The sequence below is a fragment of the Perca fluviatilis genome, chromosome 1, assembly GCF_010015445.1.
Source record: "Perca fluviatilis chromosome 1, GENO_Pfluv_1.0, whole genome shotgun sequence".
Lineage (NCBI taxonomy): Eukaryota > Metazoa > Chordata > Actinopteri > Perciformes > Percidae > Perca > Perca fluviatilis.
Window position 1 is genome coordinate 3437749 of NC_053112.1, and position 24446 is coordinate 3462194.

The window sequence follows — 24446 nt, forward strand, 5'->3', positions numbered from 1 at the left end:
CTGGACAGGGTGGAGGCCTGTTCACCAGTCAGGCATCATGTGCTAGTGAAGACATGGAGTATGATTCAGAGTCTGATACTGTGTCTATTGGAGAAATTAATCTGAGCACAGATTTGTATTCATTAGAGGAAATAGATCGTTTTCTGAATGAAACTTTTAAAAGATCTGTGAAAGTGACTGATTATTTCAAAGACAGAGAAAAGTTTATCAGGTCTGTTGCTGTGCTGAAAAGACTGGTTGGTTTTGACCTGTTGGATAAAAGAACGCTGCTCGCCTCAAAAAGCACATACGACTTTAAGAAAGGAAAAGGGACGTAGAACCTCAAAAGAATAAGACCTTCCAATGATCATGACACTTAAACTTTATTTCTTTTTATATTGTTCTCTGCTTGTCTCAACTTGTCTGTTTCTTTTTTCTGACTTTTCTATGAGGAGCCTAAAAATAGGATCTCTTAATATCAATGGTGGGAGAGACGGGAAAAAGGGGCTTTAATTTCAGAGGTTTCTAGTCAAGAAAGGATTGATGTGCTGTTTTTGCAAGGAAACACATTCTGATCCAGCAGTAGAGACAGATTGGGGTTTATGGTGGGAGGGTCCCTATGCTCTTAGCCATGGCACTAATGTTAGCGCAGGGGTTGCTGTCCTGTTTAAGGCAGCAGCAGGCAACCATCATATCCTCCACCGGAAGTGGTAAGGGGCGCCTGCTGGTGGTCAGGGCAGAGATAGAGGGTTCTGTGTTTTATTTTGTTAATATATCCCCTAATCAGGGGAGCAGAAAGAGTGATATTTTTCACTCAGTTAAAAAATGAATTAAATAAGTACCGTCAGGATCAGCTGATTGTTGGTGGCGATTTTAACTGTACTCCTGATTTCACGGTGGACAGGATAGGCGAGGAACCTCACCCAAATTCAGCTCAGAGTCTGAATAGCACCATTAACCAGCTGGATTTGGTAGACACATGGAGGGTGAAACATCCACAGTCCCGACAATACACTTGGGTGAGGGTGATTAATAATAGGGTGAGTGCAGCCAGACTTGACAGGATTTATATTTCACTAAACCTTAGCTCTAGACTGGTTCACAGTAGAATAACCCCGGTGGCTGTTCACGGATCATCACTTTGTTTTTATAGATTTGATTGTCTGCGCCAGGTGAGAGGACTAAGTCCTACTGGCATTTTAATAACAAACTTTTACAAGACAGCAAGTTCTGTGTAACTTTTGAGCATTTTTGGAAGTGCTGGAAAAATAAAAAAGCAGATTTTAAGTCTTTGACGCAGTGGTGGGACGTTGGCAAGGCCCAAGTTCGGGTTTTTTGTCAACAGTACACCTCCCATTCCACTGCTAAGATTAATGCAGAGGTCATGAAACTTGAAGCCAGCATCAGCAGTATTGAGGAGGTTTTAAATAGGGACTCTGACCCTTCTTTAGGGCAGGTGTTGAAAAAGAAAAAACTGGAATTGAGCTCTTTTCTGAATGAGAGAGTGAAGGGGCCCTTATCAGGTGTCGTTTCCTCCAGTTAAAGGACATGGATGCCCCAAGCTCCTTCTTTTTTAATCTGGAAAGATCTGTGGCTCAGAGGAAGCAAAATGACTTGCCTTCAGCTTCCAGGAGGTAGAGTAACTACCAGTCCGGGGGAGATGAGGAGCCATGCAATGGTGTTCTATGCTGACCTTTGGGGGCCCAACAGTGCAGCATGCAGAGTCGTGAGGAGCTGCTGGAGGGTCTTCCTCAGCTCAGTCTGGATGAGAAAGCTGCTTTGGACTGCGAGCTAACTCTGGAGGAGCTGAAAGCTGCAGTCAACCAGATGGCTTACAGGAAAGGCCCGGGGATAGATGGTCTCTCCACAGATTTTTATAAACACTTCTGGAATACCATTGGACCAGACCTTCATGAGGTTTTATTGAGGGGATTACAACAGGTTTTCTTCCTGTTTCTTGTCAGCGAGCAGTGTTGTCATTGCTGCCCAAAAAGGTGATCTGGCGTTACTTAAGAACTGGCCCAGTTTCCCTCCTCTGTACGGATTATAAGGTACTTTCCAGAGCATTATCAAACCGGGTTGAAGGTTGTCGCAAACTAATTATACACTCGGACCAAACCTATTGTGTTCCAGATAGATCGATCATGGACAATATTTTTCTGTGTTCGGGCCCTCTCCGATGTTTGTAAAGTGTATGATCTTGATGTGGGTATTGTCTCTTTGGACCAGGAAAAAGCTTTTCGATAAGGTGGATCACTCTTATTTGTTTTCTGCACTTAAAGCTTTTGGTTTTGGTGATGGGTTTCTGTCTTGGGTTGGTTTGTTGTACAATGGTGCACAGTGTTTGGTGAAGACGGGGGCTGGGCTGAGTCGGCCCGTTCCTGTGCAGAGGGGGATAAGACAGGGTTGCCCTATTTCGGGACAGCTATATACCTTAGCAATCGAACCTCTACTGTGCAGGGTGAGGGCTCGACTTAGTGGTCTTCTCCTGCCTGGGTCCTTGAGCGTTGAGCGTCCTATTGTTTTTCAGCCTATGCAGATGATGAATGCATATTTTTGTCTGCAGCCAGACAGATGTTCAGTGTTTACAGGATGCTTTATCCCTGTATAGAGGGCCACATCTGCACGGGTGAACTGGGCTAGAGTGAGGCCTTGTTAGTAGGGCAGTGGAGAGGTAAAGCGCCGTACCCAGTCTGCCAAGGGGACTTGAGTGGGGAAGGAAGGGTTGAAGGTTTTGGGGATGTTTTTGGGATCTGAGGGTTTTGTTAAAAGAACTGGGAGGGAGTGAAGGAGAAGGTGTGCCGTTCCGGTTGTCTAGATGGACATGGTGTACTACCCCAGCTGTCGAATAGGGGAAGAGTTCTGGTTGCCAATAATTTGGTTGCCTCGACCCTTTGGCGTAAGCTTATTGCCATCGGTACCCAAGAGGTCTGATGGAGGACGTTCAGAGAACCATCGTGGATTTCTTCTGGTCGGGGCGACACTGGGTTCGGGCATCAGTTTTATATTTGCCTGTAGCTGAAGGGGGGCAGGGGCTGGTGGATATTCAATCAAGAATTGCCTCCTTTAGACTTCAGACTGCTCAAAAACTATTGTACAAGTGTGGCCCCAGCTGGTTGGACACAGCCCGACTGCTGCTGAGGAGAGCTGGGCGTCTGGGATACGATAAGCAGCTTTTCCTCTTACGAACTGAGGATGTGGACCTTAATGGGTTGACATCGTTCTACAACTCTGTGCTGCAGGCGTGGCAGGTACTCCAATATTCTCGGGATGTAAAGGAAACTCCAGGAATGTGGCTTTTTGAAGAACCGTTGTTTTTCAACAACTTCCTGGGGACTCGAACATTGCAGTCAGCCAGCCTGAGGGCCGGTCTCAGAGAGGCTGGCTGTACTAAATTGGGTCACCTGATGAAGATGACTGCAATCTCTGTTGATGTGCTAAGAGTGAGGAGCAACATTACCTCTAGTAGGTTGATCGACAGGGTGGTGAAAGAAGTTTGTGCTGCCCTGGGACCACCCCAGCGAACTCTGGTGGAGAATCGGTCACTGTGTGAGCAGTGGAGTGACGGATGGGAGTACAGTTTCCCCTCTCTGACCATCACCCCATCTGTGGGGGAATGGCAGGAGGAGGCAGGCCAGCTACTGTCTTTCTCAACCCCTCAATTGGGCAAGTTTCAAGATGCAGGGAAGAAAGAGTTATATTATACCTGCATAAAGGTTCTGAACATACGGTTTTTGGCTGAGCTGAAGGAGTCGAGGTGGACAGAGTTTTTTGGTCCGGAGGTTTCCCCGAAAGGCAGTTGGCGTTCCCTGTACAAGTTGCCCGTTGAAAAGCGGGCAGCCGACCTCCAATGGAGGATTGTGCATGGGGCTATAGCTACGAACAGATACAGAGCGCCGCTCCGATCTAGGCAGAGGGATGTATTTTTGTCATGAGGTGGAAAAAATAACACATTTGTTTGTACAATGTCCTCGTGGCAGATCTGTTGGGTGTTCTTAAAGGTGGTTGAGGGGTTTTGGAGGGTTTTTCTTTCGTGTTCTTGTGTTACAAACACAAAAAAAAACATTTATATTTTTTATTTTTGCTTCCCGCGCCATTCCACAAAAAAAAAATTTTTTGCAAAAAAAAAAAAAAAAAAAAAAAAAAAAAAAAAAAAAAAAAAAAAAAAAAAAAAAAAAAAAAAAAAAAATTAAAAGGAATTCCTAAAAAAAAATTTTCTTTCAGAAAGAAAAAAAAGGGGAAAAGGAAAAAAAAAAAAAGAAGAAAAAAAAAGAAAAAAAACAGGAAGAAGAAAAAAACTTAAAAAAAAAAAAAAAAATTGGAGAAATTTTTTTTTTTTTTTTTTGTTTGTGTCTGTTGATTTTCTGTGACTGTGAATCTTATCTGGAAATGGTCCAATAAAGGGACTTTAAAAACCAAAAACCTCTCAATCCTGTCCTCTCCTCTCCGCCCTGTCCTCTCCATCCTGTCCTCTCCTCTCCGTCCTGTCCTCTCCTCTCCATCCTGTCCTCTCCTGTCCTCTCCTCTCCGTCCTGTCCTCTCCGCCCTGTCCTCTCCGTCCTGTCCTCTCCGCCCTGTCCTCTCCATCCTCTCCTCTCCGTCCTCTCCTCTCCGCCCTGTCCTCTCCATCCTGTCCTCTCCGTCCTGTCCTCTCCTCTCCGTCCTCTCCTCTCCGCCCTGTCCTCTCCATCCTGTCCTCTCCGTCCTGTCCTCTCCTCTCCGTCCTCTCCTCTCCGCCCTGTCCTCTCCGTCCTGTCCTCTCCTCTCCGTCCTGTCCTCTTCGTCCTGTCCTCTCCTCTCCTGTCCTCTCCTCTCCGTCCTGTCCTCTCCATCCTGTCCTCTCCTCTCCTGTCTTCTCCGCCTGTCTTCTCCCAAAACATTTTTGGCAGAATGGATGTTGAGCGAATCACAGTTTAATTGTTTATGACAAGATATGGCCATGATAAATTTGGTGATGATTGATCGTTGTTTAGGTACATTAAACCACGTTAAGCTTTTTCACGTTAAGCATTTTAGAATGTCCCAGCGAAGTGTTGCGTACCGTGTGAAAAGACCTTAAAGCCCTTTGTGATTTGTATCTGTGAATCTGCCGTAAAGAATAACTTTACTTCCTTGCTTGTGTCTCAGCTGAAAGAACAGCTGATGTTGTTGGAGGCTCAGCTGGAGAAACAGCTGGAGGACGCCAGCGTCTCGCAGAACTGCTGCGAGGAGCTTGCTCAGGTCTGAACGCCAGCACACTCTCTCACACGTTACTCTGGACCGGATAAACACATACAGCAGAGCAGGGGGAATGAGAGGGGGAGACACCAGAGCAGGGGGAATGAGAGGGGGAGACACCAGAGCAGGGGGAATGAGAGGGGTAAATGCCAGAGCAGGGGGATGAGAGGGGGAAATGCCAGGGGAATGTAGCAGTGGAGATGTAACCTCACTCAACAGATACGCTGACGATGCAGTCCTGTGATTGGCTCTACATAATGATTTAAAGAATATACGCATGGACACAGGATCACGGCTGCCAGGGTCACTGAATCTAATGACTGTTCTCTCAGTTAGCTGATTGGTTGAGTGTAAAACTGTTCTCTCAGTCAGCTGATTGGTTGAGTGTAAAACTGTTCTCTTTGCTGATGCTTGAGTGTAAAACTGTTCTCTCAGCTGATTGGTTGAGTGTAAAACTGTTCTCTCAGCTGATTGGTTGAGTGTAAAACCTGTCTGTGTTGTAGTTGCGGTCTCAGATGCAGCAGATGTCCGTCCGGCTGCAGGCGGAGCAGGAGCAGCGACAGCAGCTGGACGCACAGCTGGAGCAGGTCAGAGGTCACATCTGGAACATCGGGAACACGTTCAAATAATAGTCAGAGGTCACATCTGGAACACGTTCAAATAATATTCAGGGGTCACATCTGGAACATCAGCAACACGTTCAAATAATACAGTCAGAGGTCACATCTGGAACATCTGGAGCATCAGCCACACGTTCAAATGATACAGTTATGAGTAGGGTTGGGTACCGAAACGCAGTGCCAACAGGGCACAGGTCCCGACGTAAACGGTAGTAATGAGACCGAATAAGAATGAAAATTTTGGCTCCTCATTTCGGTGCCTGACTTTTTTTTTTTTTTCCAGAAGCATCTCTGCACGGGACGCTACTTTACCGTTAGCTAGTAGCAGGTTAGGTAGTACCTGGTTAGCTAGTAGCAGGTTAGCTAGTAGCTGGTTAGCTAGTAACAGGTTAGCTAGTAGCAGGTTAGGTAGTAGCTGGTTAGCTAGTAGCAGGTTAGCTAGTAGCTGGTTAGCTAGTAGCTGGATTAAACCCAATGGTTAAAATGCTTACAGCTTATGTTAAGCGGTGTAAAGTGTGACTGTATTTCCATGTAGAGGATTCCAACAGTGAGACATGTGAGACTGCGCATTCACTTGAAACTCACCAGCCTTGTGGTGCATTCAAAGTTATTGTAAAATACCCTTTTCCCATCTGGTGCTTGTTTTGGTCATTCAACAGCAATTTACTTGTGAAATAAGTCATTGTTATAAGTTATAGTTATTACATTATTAATCAATCATTTAATTTTGACCATACGGCTTTAGCAATAAACAAGCCATTCTTTAAAGTCGCCGACTGTCGTTTTGTGCTCCTTTTTTAATATTTATACTATATAGATTAAATATATATTATATATATTTCTGTTCAGGCACCGTTTTAAAAAACTGTATCGGAAAAAAACCAAACGATACCCAACCCTAGTTATGAGACACTACGTGAAAGCCAGACTGGTCTTTAGTCTCTGTTTAAAGGTATTTATGCAGGTTTGTTGTTGTTTTTCAGGCTCGACGGGACGTGTTGGAGCTGCAGCAGCAGGCGGAGGCTGATCAGAGATCTGCTGCTGCGCCCGAGGTTTCTCTCTTCCTCCGTCATGTCTCTGATGTTTTACATTTAGGATTATAATTTACATTTTAAACATTTAAAAGGGACATTCTAAAAACGCTTAAAGTGAAAAAGCTTAACGTGGTTTAATGTACCTAAACAACGATCAGTGATCACCAAATTTCTCAAGGCCAATCTTGTCATGAACACTTAAGCCTGTCAAAAGAACTAAACCGAGATCCAACGATTATAGAAGTTATCTCACGTTAACGTTTTCTTCTTCATTGGGGCCTATGGCGAGGAAAAGGCTAAATGTGTTTTAATGTGTCTTAAGGTCGGAAAACCGTGACCAATGATCACCAAATTTCTCATGACCATGTCTTGTCATAAACAGTGGTTATGAGGAGCAATATGAAAGAGACATTTGGTGATGATTGATCGTTGTTTAGGTACATTAAACCACGTTAAGCTGTTTCGTGTTTTAGAATGTCACGTTTAAAAATACAGAACCAAAAGAGCTATTCATTGGCCGGTTCGCTAGCTGTGGGAGAATATATCGCACACCTTAAAATATAACACATGGCCTTTATAAACTGTACATGTAGCATTGAAGGTTTTTCATCCTGGACCTTATGTTCCCACGTTTCTGTGTCTGATGGGAACAACAATCTCTGAAACTGGTCCAGTATTAAACAAGAAACAAGCTGCAGTGTACAAGCTGAAATCCCCATCACCAAACCCACCAGACTCCATGTAAATAATCAGGACTTTTATCATCGTAAAACACACTTCATTCAAAGTGGACAGAAACTAAATACGTGGTGATCTTTCCACTGTTCCAACAATCACCACGTTTGGTTGAAATAAACCCTTAATTCACCCATTTACATGTGACGATGTGCTGGCTCTAAAAGTCCTGATTATTTACATGGAGTCTGGTGGAAATATGCTGGCTCTATACACGCTAAAAGTCCTGATTATTTACATGGAGTCTGGTGGAGATATGCTGGCTCTATACACGCTAAAAGTCCTGATTATTTACATGGAGTCTGGTGGAGATATGCTGGCTCTATACACACTAAAAGTCCTGATTATTTACATGGAGTTTGGTGGAGATATGCTGGCTCTATACACGCTAAAAGTCCTGATTATTTACATGGAGTCTGGTGGAGATATGCTGGCTCTATACACGCTAAAAGTCCTAATTATTTACATGGAGTCTGGTGGAGATATGCTGGCTCTATACACGCTAAAAATCCTGATTATTTACATGAAGTCTGGTGGAGATGTGCTGGCTCTATACACGCTAAAAGTCCTGATTATTTACATGGAGTCTGGTGGAGATATGCTGGCTCTATACACGCTAAAAGTCCTGATTATTTACATGGAGTCTGGTGGAGATATGCTGGCTCTATACACGCTAAAAGTCCTGGGGTCTCATTTATAAACGTAGCGTACGCACAAAACGGGGCTGACAATGGGCGTACGCCACTTCCCACACAAAGGTTGTGATTTATAAAAAACAAACTTGACGGGAGAATGTGTGGTCCTCCACGCAAATTCAGAACCTTGTGAAAGCACATTTTGGAGACAAAATAGGAATTGGTGACGCAGATGGTGAGGTGGTGAACTGAAGTCAGACTGCAGAAAGTAAATGTGGGAATAAGATTACTCGTAATATTTTCTAGTATTGATGCCTCACGCACATTCTTTCACTCATATATCATCCACGTTACCATGAAGATGAAATCCAGCAGTGTTATTTGCGCTTGTACTGAGTGATAACTGTTCCATAAACACCTCCAACTCACATCTTAAATAAAAACTCGTTCTTAATATTTAATCAGCGCTTTCTCGCCGTCACATTGTCCGCTATGGAGCGCAGGAGGAGGAGATGCATGGAATACAGGATAGCATTAATACCCTAGCATTAGATAACTGCAAAACACAGTTTAAATAACTAAATATCTGTCTTTAAAACTGTGCATATATCATCAAATGTCCAATTCTGGAAATACAGCCGTTAAGCTCACGCGCAATCGTTACCCTTAATGTCCTCGTTATCGGTCCAAACTTTAATACTGTTCATAACAAAACCTGCATGAAGAAAAGTGTGTTTGCCTATTACATTTCGTCTTCAAATTGTATCTCAGAGTGAGGGATACCACTAGTTGATGCTGTGATTTTAGCAAGGTGTTAACAATCACAAATTGTTGTAAACATAAATACTGTGGTGAACCCGTGCGTAATGCTGCATGATGGCCCTGCTGGCCCTGCAGGAGGACTAACCCCCAATGGAAGAATCAGGAGAAAAAGAGACTTCAGGGACCATGACGATGACTGGCTAATATGCCGATTTAGATTCCCTAAAGCTGCGCTCTTAAATCTATGTACTGAATTGGGTCCAGTAGAGAGGGAAACCCGCCAGAACCGTGCCATCCTGGTCCATCCCGGTCCAAATACAGGTCCTCGCCACTCTGGGGGAAACCGGCTGTTTCCAGAGGGAAATGTCAAACAGCTAAGTGTTTTTTAAAATAAATAATATATATATATATATATATATATATATATATATATATATATATAATCTTCAACTTTATCACTAAGGCTTGTTTGGATATAATATATAGTTCTGTTAAATCTTATTATATACGTCTGGTATATTGGAGCTGTCCCCGAGTGCCGTAATGCCGTTTTGGAAGATTTTATTAATAAAGGTGGTCTATAGATCAGGGTTCCCTACACTGTGCGACAACAGGCCAAAATTATAATTCAATTGGCAGCAATTCCCGAGCATCTGAGAGTTTTTTTGCTTTTTCTCCGCCAGTCGTCATGATTCGGCATTATTCGGCGTAGCGAAAGAACAACTGCCAGGGTCATTAACAGCATTCACGAGGTGCTTTGCATTGACTATTTATGGTTAAAAATGGGCGTGTACAGGGCGGGATGAGAGGCTGATCCACATACGCACGCTTGTAGGTAATCTGTGATTTATAAAGGGAACATTGCTTACAGATGTGCGTACACACGGTTTTATAAATCTGACTTTTTTTCGGCGTACGCCAATTTGGGCTTTTGGGTGCACGTACACTTATACTAAGGATCCTACACACAGTTTTATAAATGAGACCCCTGATTATTTACATGGAGTCCGGTGGAGATATGCTGGCTCTATACACGCTAAAAGTCCTGATTATTTACATGGAGTCTGGTGTAGTTTGGTGATGGTGATTTCGGGGCTGTTTCATGTTAAACTAAAAGGATCTTACTCTTTAACTAAAAGGTCTATCTCTGTAGGGATCCTTTCATAATGTTGTCAGACATTTAGAATAATAATCTGAGTCTGTCAGCAGCAACAACAGAACTTTTTTTCTGTTGTGTTTCTGCAGGAAGAGACGGTCCAGGTGCAGGAAGAGACGGTCCAGGTGCAGGACGAGACGGTCCAGGTGCAGGAAGAGACGGCCCAGGTGCAGGACGAGACGGTCCAGGTGAAGGAAGAGACGCCAGTGTGAAATAAACTTCTCTTCCTTCATGTTTGTTGTTACAATGATTCCATGTAGTTTAAAGCTCCATCTCCACCGCTACGTGTTGGTTTTTAAGTGTTTGAGTTTTGAGCCAAAAGTTGGCGTCAGTGTCGGTGTTAAACACCAGAGCAGGGGGAATGAGAGGGGGAAACACCAGAGAAGAGGGAATGAGAGGGAGGAACACCAGAGCAGGGGAATGAGAGGGGGAAACGTAGCAGAAGATATTCCTTTTTAAACCAAAACGTAGCGGCTGGAGATGCAGCCTGAAGTTCGGGCCTCAGCAGAGCGACAGAAACAGAAACCAATGTGTTGGACAGTGAACGCCTCGCTGCTGTTTTCCTGACTGATGCTCACTGTGACAAATAAACGTCTGACTCAAACTGTTTTGGGTTTTTCTTTTCTGTCGTCCCTCTCTTGTCTGGTTTGTGAAGCGTGCAGAGACACCCACAGTCATGTTGGTATTTTACATCTCAGAAAAGTTTGGAAATGTTCTGAGTGAAAAGTTAAATGAAAAAAGTGTGAAGAAATAATAAAAGTTAACATGCTAAGTGCCTAAGTTCAACAAAACAAGTCACACCAAGGCCCTGAGTAATGCAATCATTTATAATAACTTTCTATACCATAATATAATTATATAAACAATAATTTATAACTTTATTTCTATATAATGGGATGTTTCAGTTTGACTTCAGTTGGACTCATAGTGCAGATGAAGGGTTAACTCAGAGCGCAGAAGGAGATCCTCCAATGAGGATTTTCAGAGCATGTTGCTGTCCCCTCACAGCGAGGGAGGGTTTCTCACATCTAGACTACTGCAACTCCCTCCTGATTGGCCTGCCTGCATGCTCCCTCCTGATTGGCCTGCCTGCATGTGCCATCCTACCCCTGCAGCTCATTCAGAACGCAGCAGCTCGACTTGTCTTCAACCTCCCCAAGTTCTCTCACGCTACACCTCTCCTCCGCTCTCTTCACTGGTTACCAGTGGATGCGAGCAGCAACTGGTAACCAGTGAATATATAAACATACATATATTACATATACATATACATTTATATATATATATATATATATATATATATGTATATGTATATATAAAACCTTGGAATAACCTTGATGTTCCCTTATGTCTGGTACTATGTGGAAAGTAGGGGTGGAACGGTACATGTATTTGTATTATACCGAAACGGTACGGTGTCACGGTTCGGTGCATGAATTTACACAGAGAATACACAGTATAAATTCAATTCAATTCAATTTTATTTATAGTATCAAATCATAACAGAGTTATCTCGAGACACTTTACAGATAGAGTAGGTCTAGACCACACTCTATAAATTCCAAAACCCCAACAATTACGGTAATTCCCTCAAGAGCAAGCATTAGCAGTGGCTATTGCGACAGTGGCGAGGAAAAACTCCCTTTAGAAAGAAACCTCGGCAGACCCAGACTCTTGGTAGGCAGTGTCTGACGGTGCCGGTTGGGGGTGTGATGAACAGTGGCAAATAATAGTCACATTAAAGATAATAGAACAGTGACTTCTAAGGTAATCGTGGAAGTTCATGTCATAGCAGGGCACATCGTGTTATACTGAGTAGTGCAGTCTCCAATACCGGATCCTGACTAATCTGTGTGTATGAACATCACAGCAGGACGTTGCGGGATGAAACGTGGCACTGCAGAGCATGGGTGGATGCGGCGGACGCAGCAGGATGCAGCAGGATGCCGACGGGCATTGCAGGGAATCGCAGAGCATAGCTCTGCGAAGAAAAAACATAAGGACTCCGGGGAGTAAACTCCCCAGAGCTAGGTTAGTAACAAGCAGTTCTGGGACAGGATGCATACAAAAGGAAACAAGTGAAAACAGAGATGAGAGAGCAGCTCAGTGTGTCATAGGAAGGAAGGAACTTCCCCGGCAGTCTAGAATTATAACAGCATGACTAAGAGAGGCAGGTTAGAGAGAGGTGCCAGATCGGGCTTGAACTCTCCCCTGCCGGATCGGGCTGTACTGGCCTGCCTCCCTCTACTCTCACTATATTATTGAGTATATGATAAATAAATCTAATGACTACGAAGAGAAGCAGGTGGGCCGGGTAAGGCGGACGCTGCAACTCCTCACTCCTTAAGTATAAGCTTTATCAAAGAGGAGGGTTTTCGGTTTACTCTTAAATGTGGTGATGGTGTCTGCCCCTCGAACCCAAATTGGGAGCTGGTTCCACAGGAGCGGAGCCTGATAGCTGAAGGCTCTGGCCCCCAGTCTACTTTTAGAGACTCTAGGAACCACAAGTAGCTCTGAGTTCTAGGAGTGCAGTGCTCTAGTGGGACAATAAGGTACTAGGAGCTCTTCTAGGTATGATGGTGCTTGACCATTTAGAACTTTGTAGTTCAGGAGAAGGATTTTAAATTCAATCCTAGATTTCACTGGAAGCCAGTGCAGAGAAGCTACTACAGGAGAAATATGATCTCTTCTCTTAGTTCTCGTCAGAACACGTGCTGCAGGGTTCTGGATCAGCTGGAGAGTCTTAAGGGACTTATTTGAGCAACCTGATAGTAAGGAATTACAGTAGTCTAGCCTGGAAGTAACGAATGCATGGACTAGTTTTTCAGCATCGTTTTGAGATAGGATGTTCCTAATTTTGGCATTGTTATGAAGATGGAAAAAGGCTGTTCTTGAGGTTTATTTTAAGTGGGCGTTGAAGGATATATCCTGATCAAAAATAACTCCTAAATTTCTGACAGTGGTGGTGGGAGCCAGGTCAATACCATCCAGAGTAATTATGTCTTTAGATAATGAAGTTCGAAGGTGCTTGGGTCCCATCACAATAACTTCAGTTTTGCTTGAGTTTAACATCAGGAAATTGTAGGTCATCCAGGATTTTATATCTTTAATACACGCTTGAAGTTTAGCTAACTGACCACTTTCGTCTGGCTTAATTGACAGATATAATTGGGTGTCCTCTACGTAACAGTGAAAGTTAATTGAGTGTTTCCTAATAATATTGCCTAGAGGAAGCGCATATATATAAGGAGAATAGAATTGGTCCAAGCACTGAGCCTTGAGGAACGCCATGGCTAACTTTAGCGTACTTGGAGGGTTTATCGTTAATGTTAACAAATTGGGATTGCTCAGAGAAATAGGACTTAAACCAGCTTAGTGCGATTCCTTTAATGCCAACTAAGTGTTCCAGTCTCTGTAACAGGATGGTATGGTCAATAGTGTCGAATGCAGCACTAAGATCTAATAAAACAAGTATGGAGACAAGTCCTTTGTCAGCAGCAGTTAGAAGGTCGTTAGTAATTTTCACTAGTGCCGTTTCTGTGCTATGATGCATTCTAAATCCTGACTGAAAGTCTTCAAAGAGACTATTCCTATGTAAAAAGTCACATAACATTAGCAACTACCTTCTCAAGGATTTTGGAGAGAAAGGGAAGATTAGATATAGATCTATAGTTGGCTTCAGGATCGAGGGTAGGTTTTATCAGAATAGGTTTTATCACAGCTATTTTAACTGCGGTACATGACCTGTTAATAAAGACAAATTGATCGTGTCTAGTATTGTGGTGTTGACCACGGGTAGTGCTTCTTTAAGTAGCGTCGTTGGAATGGGGTCTAAGAGACAGGTAGTTGGCTTGGCTGAAGATACCTTTAACATTAATTGTTGAAGGTCTATAGGATAAAAGCAGCTTAAGTATGTATCAGGTCTTATTGTTCTCTCCAGTCTTCCTGCACCCAGTGGTGAGCTGTTAGAAGTTGGGGGCAAAAGGTGAATTTTATCTCTAATTGTCATAATTTTATCATTAAAGAAGGTCATGAAGTCATCACTACTCAGAGCTACAGGAATAGATGGCTCAGTAGAGCTGTGGCTATCTGTCAGCCTGGCTACAGTGCTGAAAAGAAACCTTGGGTTGTTCTTATTTTCTTCTATTAGTGTTGAGTAATAGTCTGATCTGGCAATTCTGAGGGCCTTCCTATAATTTGTCATACTATCTTGCCAATCTACACGAGATTCTTCCAGTTTGGTGGAACGCCATTTACTTTCAAGTTTTCGTGAGATTTTTTTCAATTTGCGAGTTTGGGAGTTATACCAAGGTGCTAGTTTCCTTTGCTTGATCGTCTTCTTTTTGAGAGGAGCGACCGAGTCCAAAGTTGTCCGTAGGCAGGCCGTAGCAGCGTCTACGAAATGATCAATTTGAGAGGGACTGAGGTTAACATAAAGGTCCTCTGTTATGTTAAGGCACGACATTGAGTTAAATGCTGTTGGAATATCTTCCTTAAATTTAGCTATAGCACTTTCAGATAGGCATCTAGTGTAGAGACTTTTATTTAATTTCTTATGGTCTGGTAATAGGAATTCAAAAGTTATTAAAAAATGATCTGATAATAAAGGATTCTGCGGAAATACTATTAAATCTTCAATTTTGATTCCATATTCTAGCACAAGGTCGAGGGTGTGGTTAAAACTGCGTGGCCTCATGCACACTCTGACTGAAACCAATTGAATCTAGTAGTGAATTGAAAGCAGTAGTAAGGCTATTGCTGTCAACGTCCATATGGATATTAAAATCACCTACAATAAGTACTTTGTCTGATTGAAGGACTATAATTGATAAGAACTCAGAGAATTCAGATAAAAATTCAGAGTACGGACCTGGTGCGTGGTAAACAACAACAAATGTAATTGGCTGTACCGTTTTCCACGAAGATTAAGAACAAGGCTTTCAAACGAGTTATAACGTTTATTTCTCGCTTAAAAAAGTCTCAGAAGTGAATTTAACAACGAAATAGCCCAACAAACAATGTATAACTTTGCTGTCGAGTCTCCCATGTGTTTCTATGTGGTTCGCTCAAACTAATCAGCGTGCAGCTCATTCTAAATATTCATGAGCATACCATATTTGGAAGAAAAGCTCTTGTTCCAAATAGAGCCATATTCACAGGGTAGTTAAGGGTCTAATAAAATAGCATTCGGGCAATTTTCAGCCCAACCAATGTTACATACCCCATTAGGAGACCTTAAGGAACAGTGTAAAATACCCTATATAATCATTCTATCACCCCTTTAACTGTGTTTTCATCGTAACGCATGTCTTAACCATTTTGAAAGGTGCAAAAAAACATCTGCGCAGAACTATCTTCCATCTACAATCAGATTAATTCTGACACCTGTAGCTTATTAGATGCTGTCAAATTGATGGGTATAAAAAAGGCATGCCATCACAATGCGTAATGACGCACCATGGCTGATCTTGCACTGTTAGAAGATGTGGCAAATGGAAGGATTCGGAGGGACTGAATCTTTAGACAGCAAGAAGACTTGCTGGCAAACGAGGACCAGGGGCTTATGAGGCGGTTTTGACTTCCTCGGACTGTCCTGTTGAATATCTGTGCCACTTTGGACCCAGCGTTACAGAGGAGCACTCGGAGAAACCACGCCGTGCCAGTCCCACTTCAATTCCTCACTACACTGGGATTTCTGGCGACCGGCACTTTTCAGAGGGAATTGGCTGACAGGTCAGGGATATCTCAACCAACCCTTAGCTGTGTTATGCCAGATGTGTTAGGAGGTATAATAGGTTTGTCGCATCTCTACATAAAGTTTCCTTACACGGTGGGTGAACAGGCAAACATAAAAGTGCAATTTGCAGCAATGTATGGTTTCCGAAATGTAATCAGTGCTATTGACTTCACTCATGTTGCTATAAAGGCACAGAGTCAGAATGAAAATGCTTTCATTAATCAAAAGCATTTTCATTCAATCAATGTCCAATACCATTGGGTAGGCTAGAGTTTCTTTTTTTGCTTTTCCTCTCTTGCCATGATGTCTCAATCAATGAATATTGATTGGGGGTGTTTCACTGACTATTTATAGGCAACTATCGGTGTGACATGAAGCCACCAAAGCTGCGACTAATTTAGAGTTGATTGTGATTTATAAAGAGAAACCTGCGTAGGACGTGTGTGCGCACGGTTTTATAAATCAGAATATTTCTGTGCGTACTCACATCCTATGTTTCGTCTGTATGCCACTTCTGACGCAAATTCGCAGCACAGTTTTATAAATGAGGCCCCTGAACAGCCAAGTAAAATGTATAACAAACATACATTTATTTTACTACTCTGGTTTCTCTTACTGTGTTATATTCAAATATTTTCTTCAAGATATCACTTTATGTTACACATAAATATCTGTAGCCTACTGTTGCTTTACAGTATAAAAAAAACTCAAAATCAGTGCCAATGCACTTGAAAATCCCTTAAAGGAAGTTATAGCTACTTACATAGTTTAAGAAAATTTCCTTTAAGCATTTTCACTTAAAGGGGTGGTTCAGAATTTTGGAAGTTGGCCAGTGTGTTATTTATCAGTGGAGACAGTTCTCAACACTTTTCATCCAGTCCTTCCAGTTGCAGAGTTCGCTGATGCTAGGCTAGCGCAAGTCAACAGTATCTGCTAGCCTGCCATTAAAAACAGTCTTACCCACTCCACAGTACACCCGAGGCAAATAAATTATAACGCCAGACTACCGATGTAAATGTCTGTTGATAAAATAATGTTAGAAATAAAACTACCCTTGCATCACATTGCAATAGTTATACTTTGTTCCCTGTAGTTGGTAGTATAAGCTACAGCAGCGGCGGAGTGATATTACCTAGGCTACTGAGAAAGCCGGTTTCCATGACAATCACGCTAGGTTATTTACCTGCCATTGTCATTCATTGCTACAGAAGCAGAGTACATTGCACGAAGGAATCAACAAGATAGTATTATGGCCACGTTTGAAAGCCATGCCGATGTTTCTTGACTTTGACTTTGAAGACGATGATGCAAGGGTACAAGGGTAGTGGCAGGCTAGCAGATACTGTTGACTTGCGCTAGCCTAGCAACAGCTAACTCTGCAACTGGAAGGACTGGATGAAAAGTGTTGAAAACTGTCTCCACTGATAAATAACACACTGGCTGACTTGGAAATGAGGTCCTATGTCCAAAATTCTGAACCACCCCTTTATATATGAAATGCTGGTAGACTTAAATTTTAAAATAAATAAAAAATCTCACAAGAACACACCAGAGTTAACCAAAGCCTAAAATGTTTTTAGCTTAGCAAATATTAAACAGTTAACACTTTAACATGAATTATATTTCAACACAATTAACAGTCAATTAAATTATACTTGTGGTTTTAAATGCTTGGGTCACCACACACCTAGCGTAGGATTCCTGGCATGGTTTTAATCCACTGAGATATGTAGAGTCATAAGATCTTTATGAAAGTTCAATACAGAAAAACACGACAAAGCAAAGTGTTAATCCTACTGTGTAGCCTACTGGTCCCACTTGAGAAATAGTATTCCAGTTGTGGTGGGCACATTTCAGTCAAAAAAAAATAATCTACTGGGTCATGTCATCCTCAGATGAGTGACTACAGGAAGACTTTTCTGTTGTTTTTTGCAGCCGACAACAGAACAAGTACCATGCTTTGCTTACACACTGTTACCAGGTCCACGATCTAGGAAATAACTAAATTCTCTAAAGATAAATCTCCTCCTGCTGACTTTTAACTGGCTACCATATTACTCACTGCAAAACTTAGCTTGGGTAAATGTACACACAGGCTCTTCTGGTCTGTGCGCCGTAAATTTTCTGGTTGTTTGTTGGGATTGGTATCCGGTAACAGGCATTAAGAGTAACTTTATAGAAATATCCAGTCTTCTGCTTTTTTTTTTGCTAATGCAGGTCATAAATAGGCATCATTAGTAAATTGAGACATATGTTTCATAACCAGTTAAAAACTCCTTGTATTTGCTTTTTGCTATCATCATGGTATTATCTTAGCAACAATATCCACTCTACATCAAATGAGCTAAAAACTATCAACACTAAAATATAAACACTAGATGTACGAGTGCATTTACACATGTACTCAGTTGCCAGTTTTTAGCCACACCTAGCCAAAACTAATTCAGTCTACTGTAATACAACAGTCCTGCAATAGGACCTACCTTCGTCGAGGCTATAATAGCCGCTTTCCAACCAGGTAGTTACAGGAACATATTATAGGAAAAGTCCACTTCTAAGCAGTTCTACTAACTACTCTCCCCCAAAACCGTTTTTTCAATTTGCATTCGCACTTGTCAGGTGGCCACCTGACCAGTGCGAATGCAAATTGGCAATATGGTATAGGGACTATAGGAGGGGTAAGTGAGTAGCCTAATGCAAGCACGGCAACGGTCTTTACACCAAAACAAATACACCAAAAAAGTATGAACTACATACTAAATCTAATGTATATAGCATATTTGTCTTAATTTAAAGAAGTCTCCCGAAACGGGTATCTCTCTCTCCTCTGCCGGCTGCGGTGTGTGTGTGTGTGTGTGTGTGTGTGACGTCCGGACAGCGAGGTTGTCAAGCCCGCAGGTGGAGTTTAACTCTGAAAAGACAGTTAACCACCGGTTCCCATTAATCTTATGATGACATGTGTTGTGATATTTAAACAAACGAACCGTCAACGGCCAAATAAAAGCCTGTTATTTATGAGAGCAGTCTGAGAGACCTCCAGCTGACAGCGGGGTCTCTGAGCAGGACATGGCCGAGCGGCGAGCTTGCGGCCGGGGCAGGCGCCTGCCGACTGTCGCCTCACTTCATGGAGCTTCTCACCTCCGAAAACTTTGAAGCAAATTGTCAATTCCGCATCAATTTGCGCAAGACTGTCGATATTCGAAATGTTAACAGTTCATTTCTCACCTAAAACGTTGTCAGAAGTGAATTTAGTGATGAATAAGATGGCGAAAATTGTCCCGTTGTTGATCTAGGTCCCGATGCTGAAAAGGGAACAGCGAAAAGACCCTGCCCTAAAGTAGGAGCTGAAAGAGTTAAAGGAACTGCAGCCAGAGGGACTTAAAAATCCCCAAATTGGTCCAGTCGGAACACAAGAAAAAAGAGTTCTAGGAATTTTATGTTCTATAGGAACTGCAAAAACCCTCCGGTCGGAAAGCGGCTATTGTTCAGTTTTAGGTGAAGCAGTTTAGAGAGGTGTAAATTAAACTTTATGGTAATTTTGGAGGTGGCAATTTGTAGGGCCTTTGAATTATATTGCATCATACTGGTGTCAGTGTTGGTGTCAACCCCATTCATATCAATGAGGGTGGGCTTAGTAACAAACATATCTCTGTATAATGCATTTAAAAATCCTCAACAATTTTGTGTACACATTTCTTATTCATATTTCTTGCATTACATTTAACCTGTAACATATATATCTCTTCTAATAATCCTTGCTCCTGAACTTATGCCCTGTATATAGTTGTACATTGTCTCTACTACATATCACAAACTTTGGCTTTTATTTGAGCACACAGTGGGCCCTCTAAATCATGAGGTCATACAGGAGCATTGACCTTTGAAGAGTTACAAAAACAACATGTGTTATTTGACCAGAGTATTTATTAATCCAACACTTGTCAATCATGCTCTGCACCTTTATGCACACATGCAAATCAAAGCTGCTTTCAGTGCACTCGAAAGCTTCAAGGTAGGTCTTTGGTAGAATTACTGATCTTTATTCTTCCTTTTCCATATTTTCCATATGCAATTTTGTCAGTAAAAATGAAGTAAATCAGGTCATCACTTTACATTACAGCTTGGTTACCTGAACAGCTGAAACTTTTTCTATCTCCCTGAAGTAGAAAATGTCCAGTGTTTGACTCTGGCTTTGTGATAGGTAGTGGCAATCTGGATAAACCATCCGCGTTGGAAATGTTTAAAATCGCAATAATATTGTATCGTGACCTAAGTATCGTGATGATATCGTATCGTGAGGCCTACCACACACACATAGAATGGGAGCGCGAATGATGTGTTGAAAAACAAACAAGTATGCATGAGCACAGGGCTTAACTGGGTGGTTGCCTTATTTTTGGCCCTAATGGCATGAAAGGGGAATGTAAACAGCAACTACAATTGCATGAAATGCTTACCGGTTGATGCGTAACTAACATCTATGTAGAATCTATTCCTGTGCTGTCTCTGCGTAGGAAAAAAGAGATGGAAGGATGGACTTCCTGCAACGTCCTGATGAAGTTGTTAATAGGACACCTGATCCAATCACGCCCAACAGCCCAAGCGAATCCGGTTCCCTGGACACAGCAGAATTCCCATGACATGGTAATAATCATAACTATGTAAAACAAAAACAAAAGGTGTGGATCACAGCTAGGGTAAAGAGGTTTGTGAGATGAAACAAGCTTCCAGAAAATACACATTTCTACACAAAATAAGAGACCTTACCATTACCTCTCTTCTGGGCCAAGGCTACATCCATTTAAAATGGGTGTAACAAAGCTTCATTGATGTGATGAAACCTGTCACAAACCTTGACTTCTATTTCAACACAGAGTGTGTCCTCAAAATGACGTGGTCAGACAGGATTATTGAACTTCGAAGAATATCCAAAAACAACACTTGTTATTTGAACAGGCCCCAGGGTATTTATTAATCCAAAGCATGATCTACACCAGGGGTCACCAACACGGTGCCCGTGGGCACCATGTAGCCCCCAAGGACCACATGAAGAGCCCTCAGGCCTTTTCTAAAAATGAAAATTGAATATTGATATTGTTATATGTTTCCCACCTTGTTAAGTCATTGTTGATCATTATTGTGAGAAATCATTAACATGATCAGTGTCTTCACATAGATGGGTATCATTAATCATTAATAATCATATATAACTATCATTAATCATTAATAATCATATATAAATAAAGGCAAACTGAGCAAATGTGTTATTTCAGAAGTGTGTATCAAACTGGTAGCCCTTCGTATGACTCAATACCCATGAAGTAGCTCTCAGTTTCAAAAAGGTTGGTGACCCCTGATCTACAGAAACATAAAGAAATAATTGACCTTTAGATAAATAGACCCATGGTCATCATGGCCAGATAGATAGATAGAAGATACTTTATTCATCCCCGCGAGGAAATTTGAGTGTCCAGCAGCTCACACATGAACACACAAACACACATTTCCATACACAACATAACACGCAATAAATAAAGAAATACAATGCAAATGCATACACAAGAGAGTTAAAAACAGAATAAGAGCAGCATAATTAATATTGCACACAGCCCTTTTCTTATCTGGTCTGATATAGTTGGGGGGGGGAATTAGGTGGTGTTAAAAAGCCTGATGGCTGTGGGGACAAAGGATGTCCTGAACCTCTCTGTCCTGCAGTGTAAGAGCAGTCACTCACTGTAACTGCTCCTCTGTCCAGCCAGGATGTTCTAGAGGGGGTGGTTGTTTTTACCCATTATGGCGTACAGTTTGTTACATGCACGCCCCTTAACCACAGTTCTTAATGAGTCTTGTCGAGTCGTCTGCTGTTTTTGTCTATCATGTTGCCTCCCCAACAAACTGCACCATAAAACAGGACACTCGCCACCACAGTCTGATAAAACATGAGCAGCAAGTCGCTACAAACATCAAAAGATCTGAGCCTCCGGAGGAAGAAGAGACGGCTCTGCCCCTTTTTATACAGAGCATCGGTATTTGCTCCTGAGTGCCTCCAACTCGTCACACTTATTAGTAAGCAAGTTTACCTTGTACCTCCACCTCCTAGCTTTTAGCTTAGCCCCAGCTCTACATCCTCGGTACGGCTTCCACAGCTGAGCCGTTATGGGATGTCTGGCCCCATATCTGCACTGTAAACCCGAATAAGTTACCAGAACTCAAAAAAAGTGAGGCAATCAGTTGCCTCACTTTTTTTAAGTTGATTAACTTAAAAGTCAAAATTTTCCGAACTTAAAAGGTTGGTTGAATTGCTACTTGTACCTTTTGATAACAGTTAAATTAAAAGTGCTCATTTAGCTCAACTCAAATATTTGCAGTTAATATGACTTAGTTTTCTGTTAAGGGAACTCAATTATTTTCAGTTATTATGACTTACAGTTTTGAGTTTTCAAACCACAGGAATAAGTTCACAGAACTTAAAAAAATAAGTACACAACCACACAATTTTTATGTTAATAAAACTCAATGTTTATTAGTTTGTTTTGTCATTGTTTTAAGTACACATTAGTCAAATATGTTGAGTTTGTTTACTTAAAAACATGTGATTCAAAACTTAAAAATTTTTAGGCAACCGATTGCCTCACTTACATTAAGTTTAACTAACTTAATATATCTTAAAGTCGTGAACGTCTGCTTTTGAACAGTTACATGTTAAAATGAAATAGAAAAACATTTATAAATTAAAATAAAAAATAATTTTAAAATATACTTATATACTTTAATTGTATATTAAATAAATAAATATGAGAGATTTTTAAGAAGGAAAAACTCAAAATTCTCTGATCCTATCCTTCCAAATGTGTTCCTGGTCACTTAAACGAAACGCGACTTAATGGGACTTTGTCTTATTCACCGTATCCTCCAGAGTTAGAGAAGTCCATAAATACCCTTCTCATCTCAGTGTGTGTTGTAACTCTGTCTGGCGCACCCACTGCTAGCCTAGCTTAGCACATGTTGTACAAATCACAACATGTAAATAGGAAAATGTTGGCGTTATTTTGTCACTTATTAGGAGCATAGATGGAGCCAGATACCTCCAGGATCTGTGCTAAGCTAGGCATGGGTGCGTCAGACAGAGATACGACACGCACAGAGATGAGAAGCGTATGTATGGACTTATCTAACTCTGGGGGATACTGTGAATAAATCCCAATAAGTACCGTATTTTCCGGACTTAAAATTCGCACTTTTTTTCCTACTTTGGCTGGTCCTGTGACTTGTGCGACTTGTATATCAAAATATATATAATTTAACATGTTTTTAAATGTTAATTCATACTGAACACATTACCATCTACAGCCGCAAGAGGGCGCTCTATGCTTGTGACAACTAGAATGCTGCTCCTAAAGACAACTGAGAAAGAGAAAAGAGATAAACTGCAGGTAGTAAAATATGCAGCCGAAAACGGTAATCGAGCAGCAGAAAGAAAGTTTGAAACAAGGGAGAAACTTGTGAAGGACTGGCGAAAAGGTGACTCTTATGCAATGAAGAAATCAAAGAAAGCTAATCGGCTGTCCCGGGCTGAAAGCAAGATGGCCAGAGCTGGAGGAACGAGTCACACATGGGTGCTTGAACAACGTGCTGCTGGGAGAGGCTTGTCACGGTGCAGTTAGCTCGCTACGTCGGCACCCCTGGTAGTTGTTCTGTGTGCTATTGTATAGTTTAATAACTGTTAATGTGTTACGTTAACATACCGGACACCTACCGTATTCAGCCTGTTGTTCTGTGTGCTATTGTGTAGTTTTGGATTTTGTGAAATACATTTCTAAATAAATGCGACTTATAGTCCGGTCGCGATTTATATATTTTTTTTCCTCTTCATGACGCTTTTTTGACTGATGCGACTTATACTCCGGAGCGACTTATAGTCCGGAAAATACGGTAGGCATGTTTCTTTAAGGCCCTAGGAAATAAATATTTATCACACATTTCTGATATTGACCAGACAACTAATCAGATAGTCAGGAAAATAATCGGAGTAATCAAAAACAATAATACCAAAATGAAGTTATCGTTCGTTACAGCTATAAAAGAAAAAACACTGCTTTTGGCTTCCTTGCTAATTCCTGAGTAAGGCGACAGGGCAGCAATTTGGATGAAATTTCAAATATTCTATAGAGTTTAAGAACATTTTCACTTAAAACTCTAAAATGTAAATGTTTTACAAACCATATCAAATGCACAGTGAAATGTGAGTCATCTTGCGCAGCCCACAATGGTTAAGAAAAACATTAAAACATACAAAACATTAGCGTTACTTTTGCATTATATTAATAAGAACAAAGGCATATTGAGTAGTTTGGGCCTATTGGCTGAACACCTGCAGTAGTGCAGTAACTTTTTGAGGCATTATTTAGACAAAAGGAGATAACTTTGAACTAGCCTTTTATAATGCTTTACCCTGCAGCCTTTTTTTCAGATGAGTTTCTACATCATTAATTCATTCTTGAGGGTCTGCAACCTCGGGGATAGTTTACCACTTTCTAGACCAAGTTAAATCTTTTGAGTGAATTCAAAAGT

At 41.6% G+C, this 24446-nt stretch overlaps 1 protein-coding gene across 1 annotated transcript in view; it reads left to right on the top strand.

Annotated features, from left to right (window-relative positions):
- Positions 1 to 10745, top strand: part of rrbp1b (ribosome binding protein 1b) — a 35069-nt gene extending 24324 nt beyond the window's left edge. Inside the window, exons 21-24 of the mRNA XM_039805633.1 lie at positions 5107 to 5199; positions 5700 to 5783; positions 6800 to 6868; positions 10228 to 10745. Coding sequence (XP_039661567.1) covers positions 5107 to 5199; positions 5700 to 5783; positions 6800 to 6868; positions 10228 to 10350 — 369 coding nt within the window. The 3' untranslated portion in view covers positions 10351 to 10745. The remainder of the gene's footprint in view (positions 1 to 5106; positions 5200 to 5699; positions 5784 to 6799; positions 6869 to 10227) is intronic.
- The last annotated feature ends 13701 nt before the right edge of the window (positions 10746 to 24446 follow it).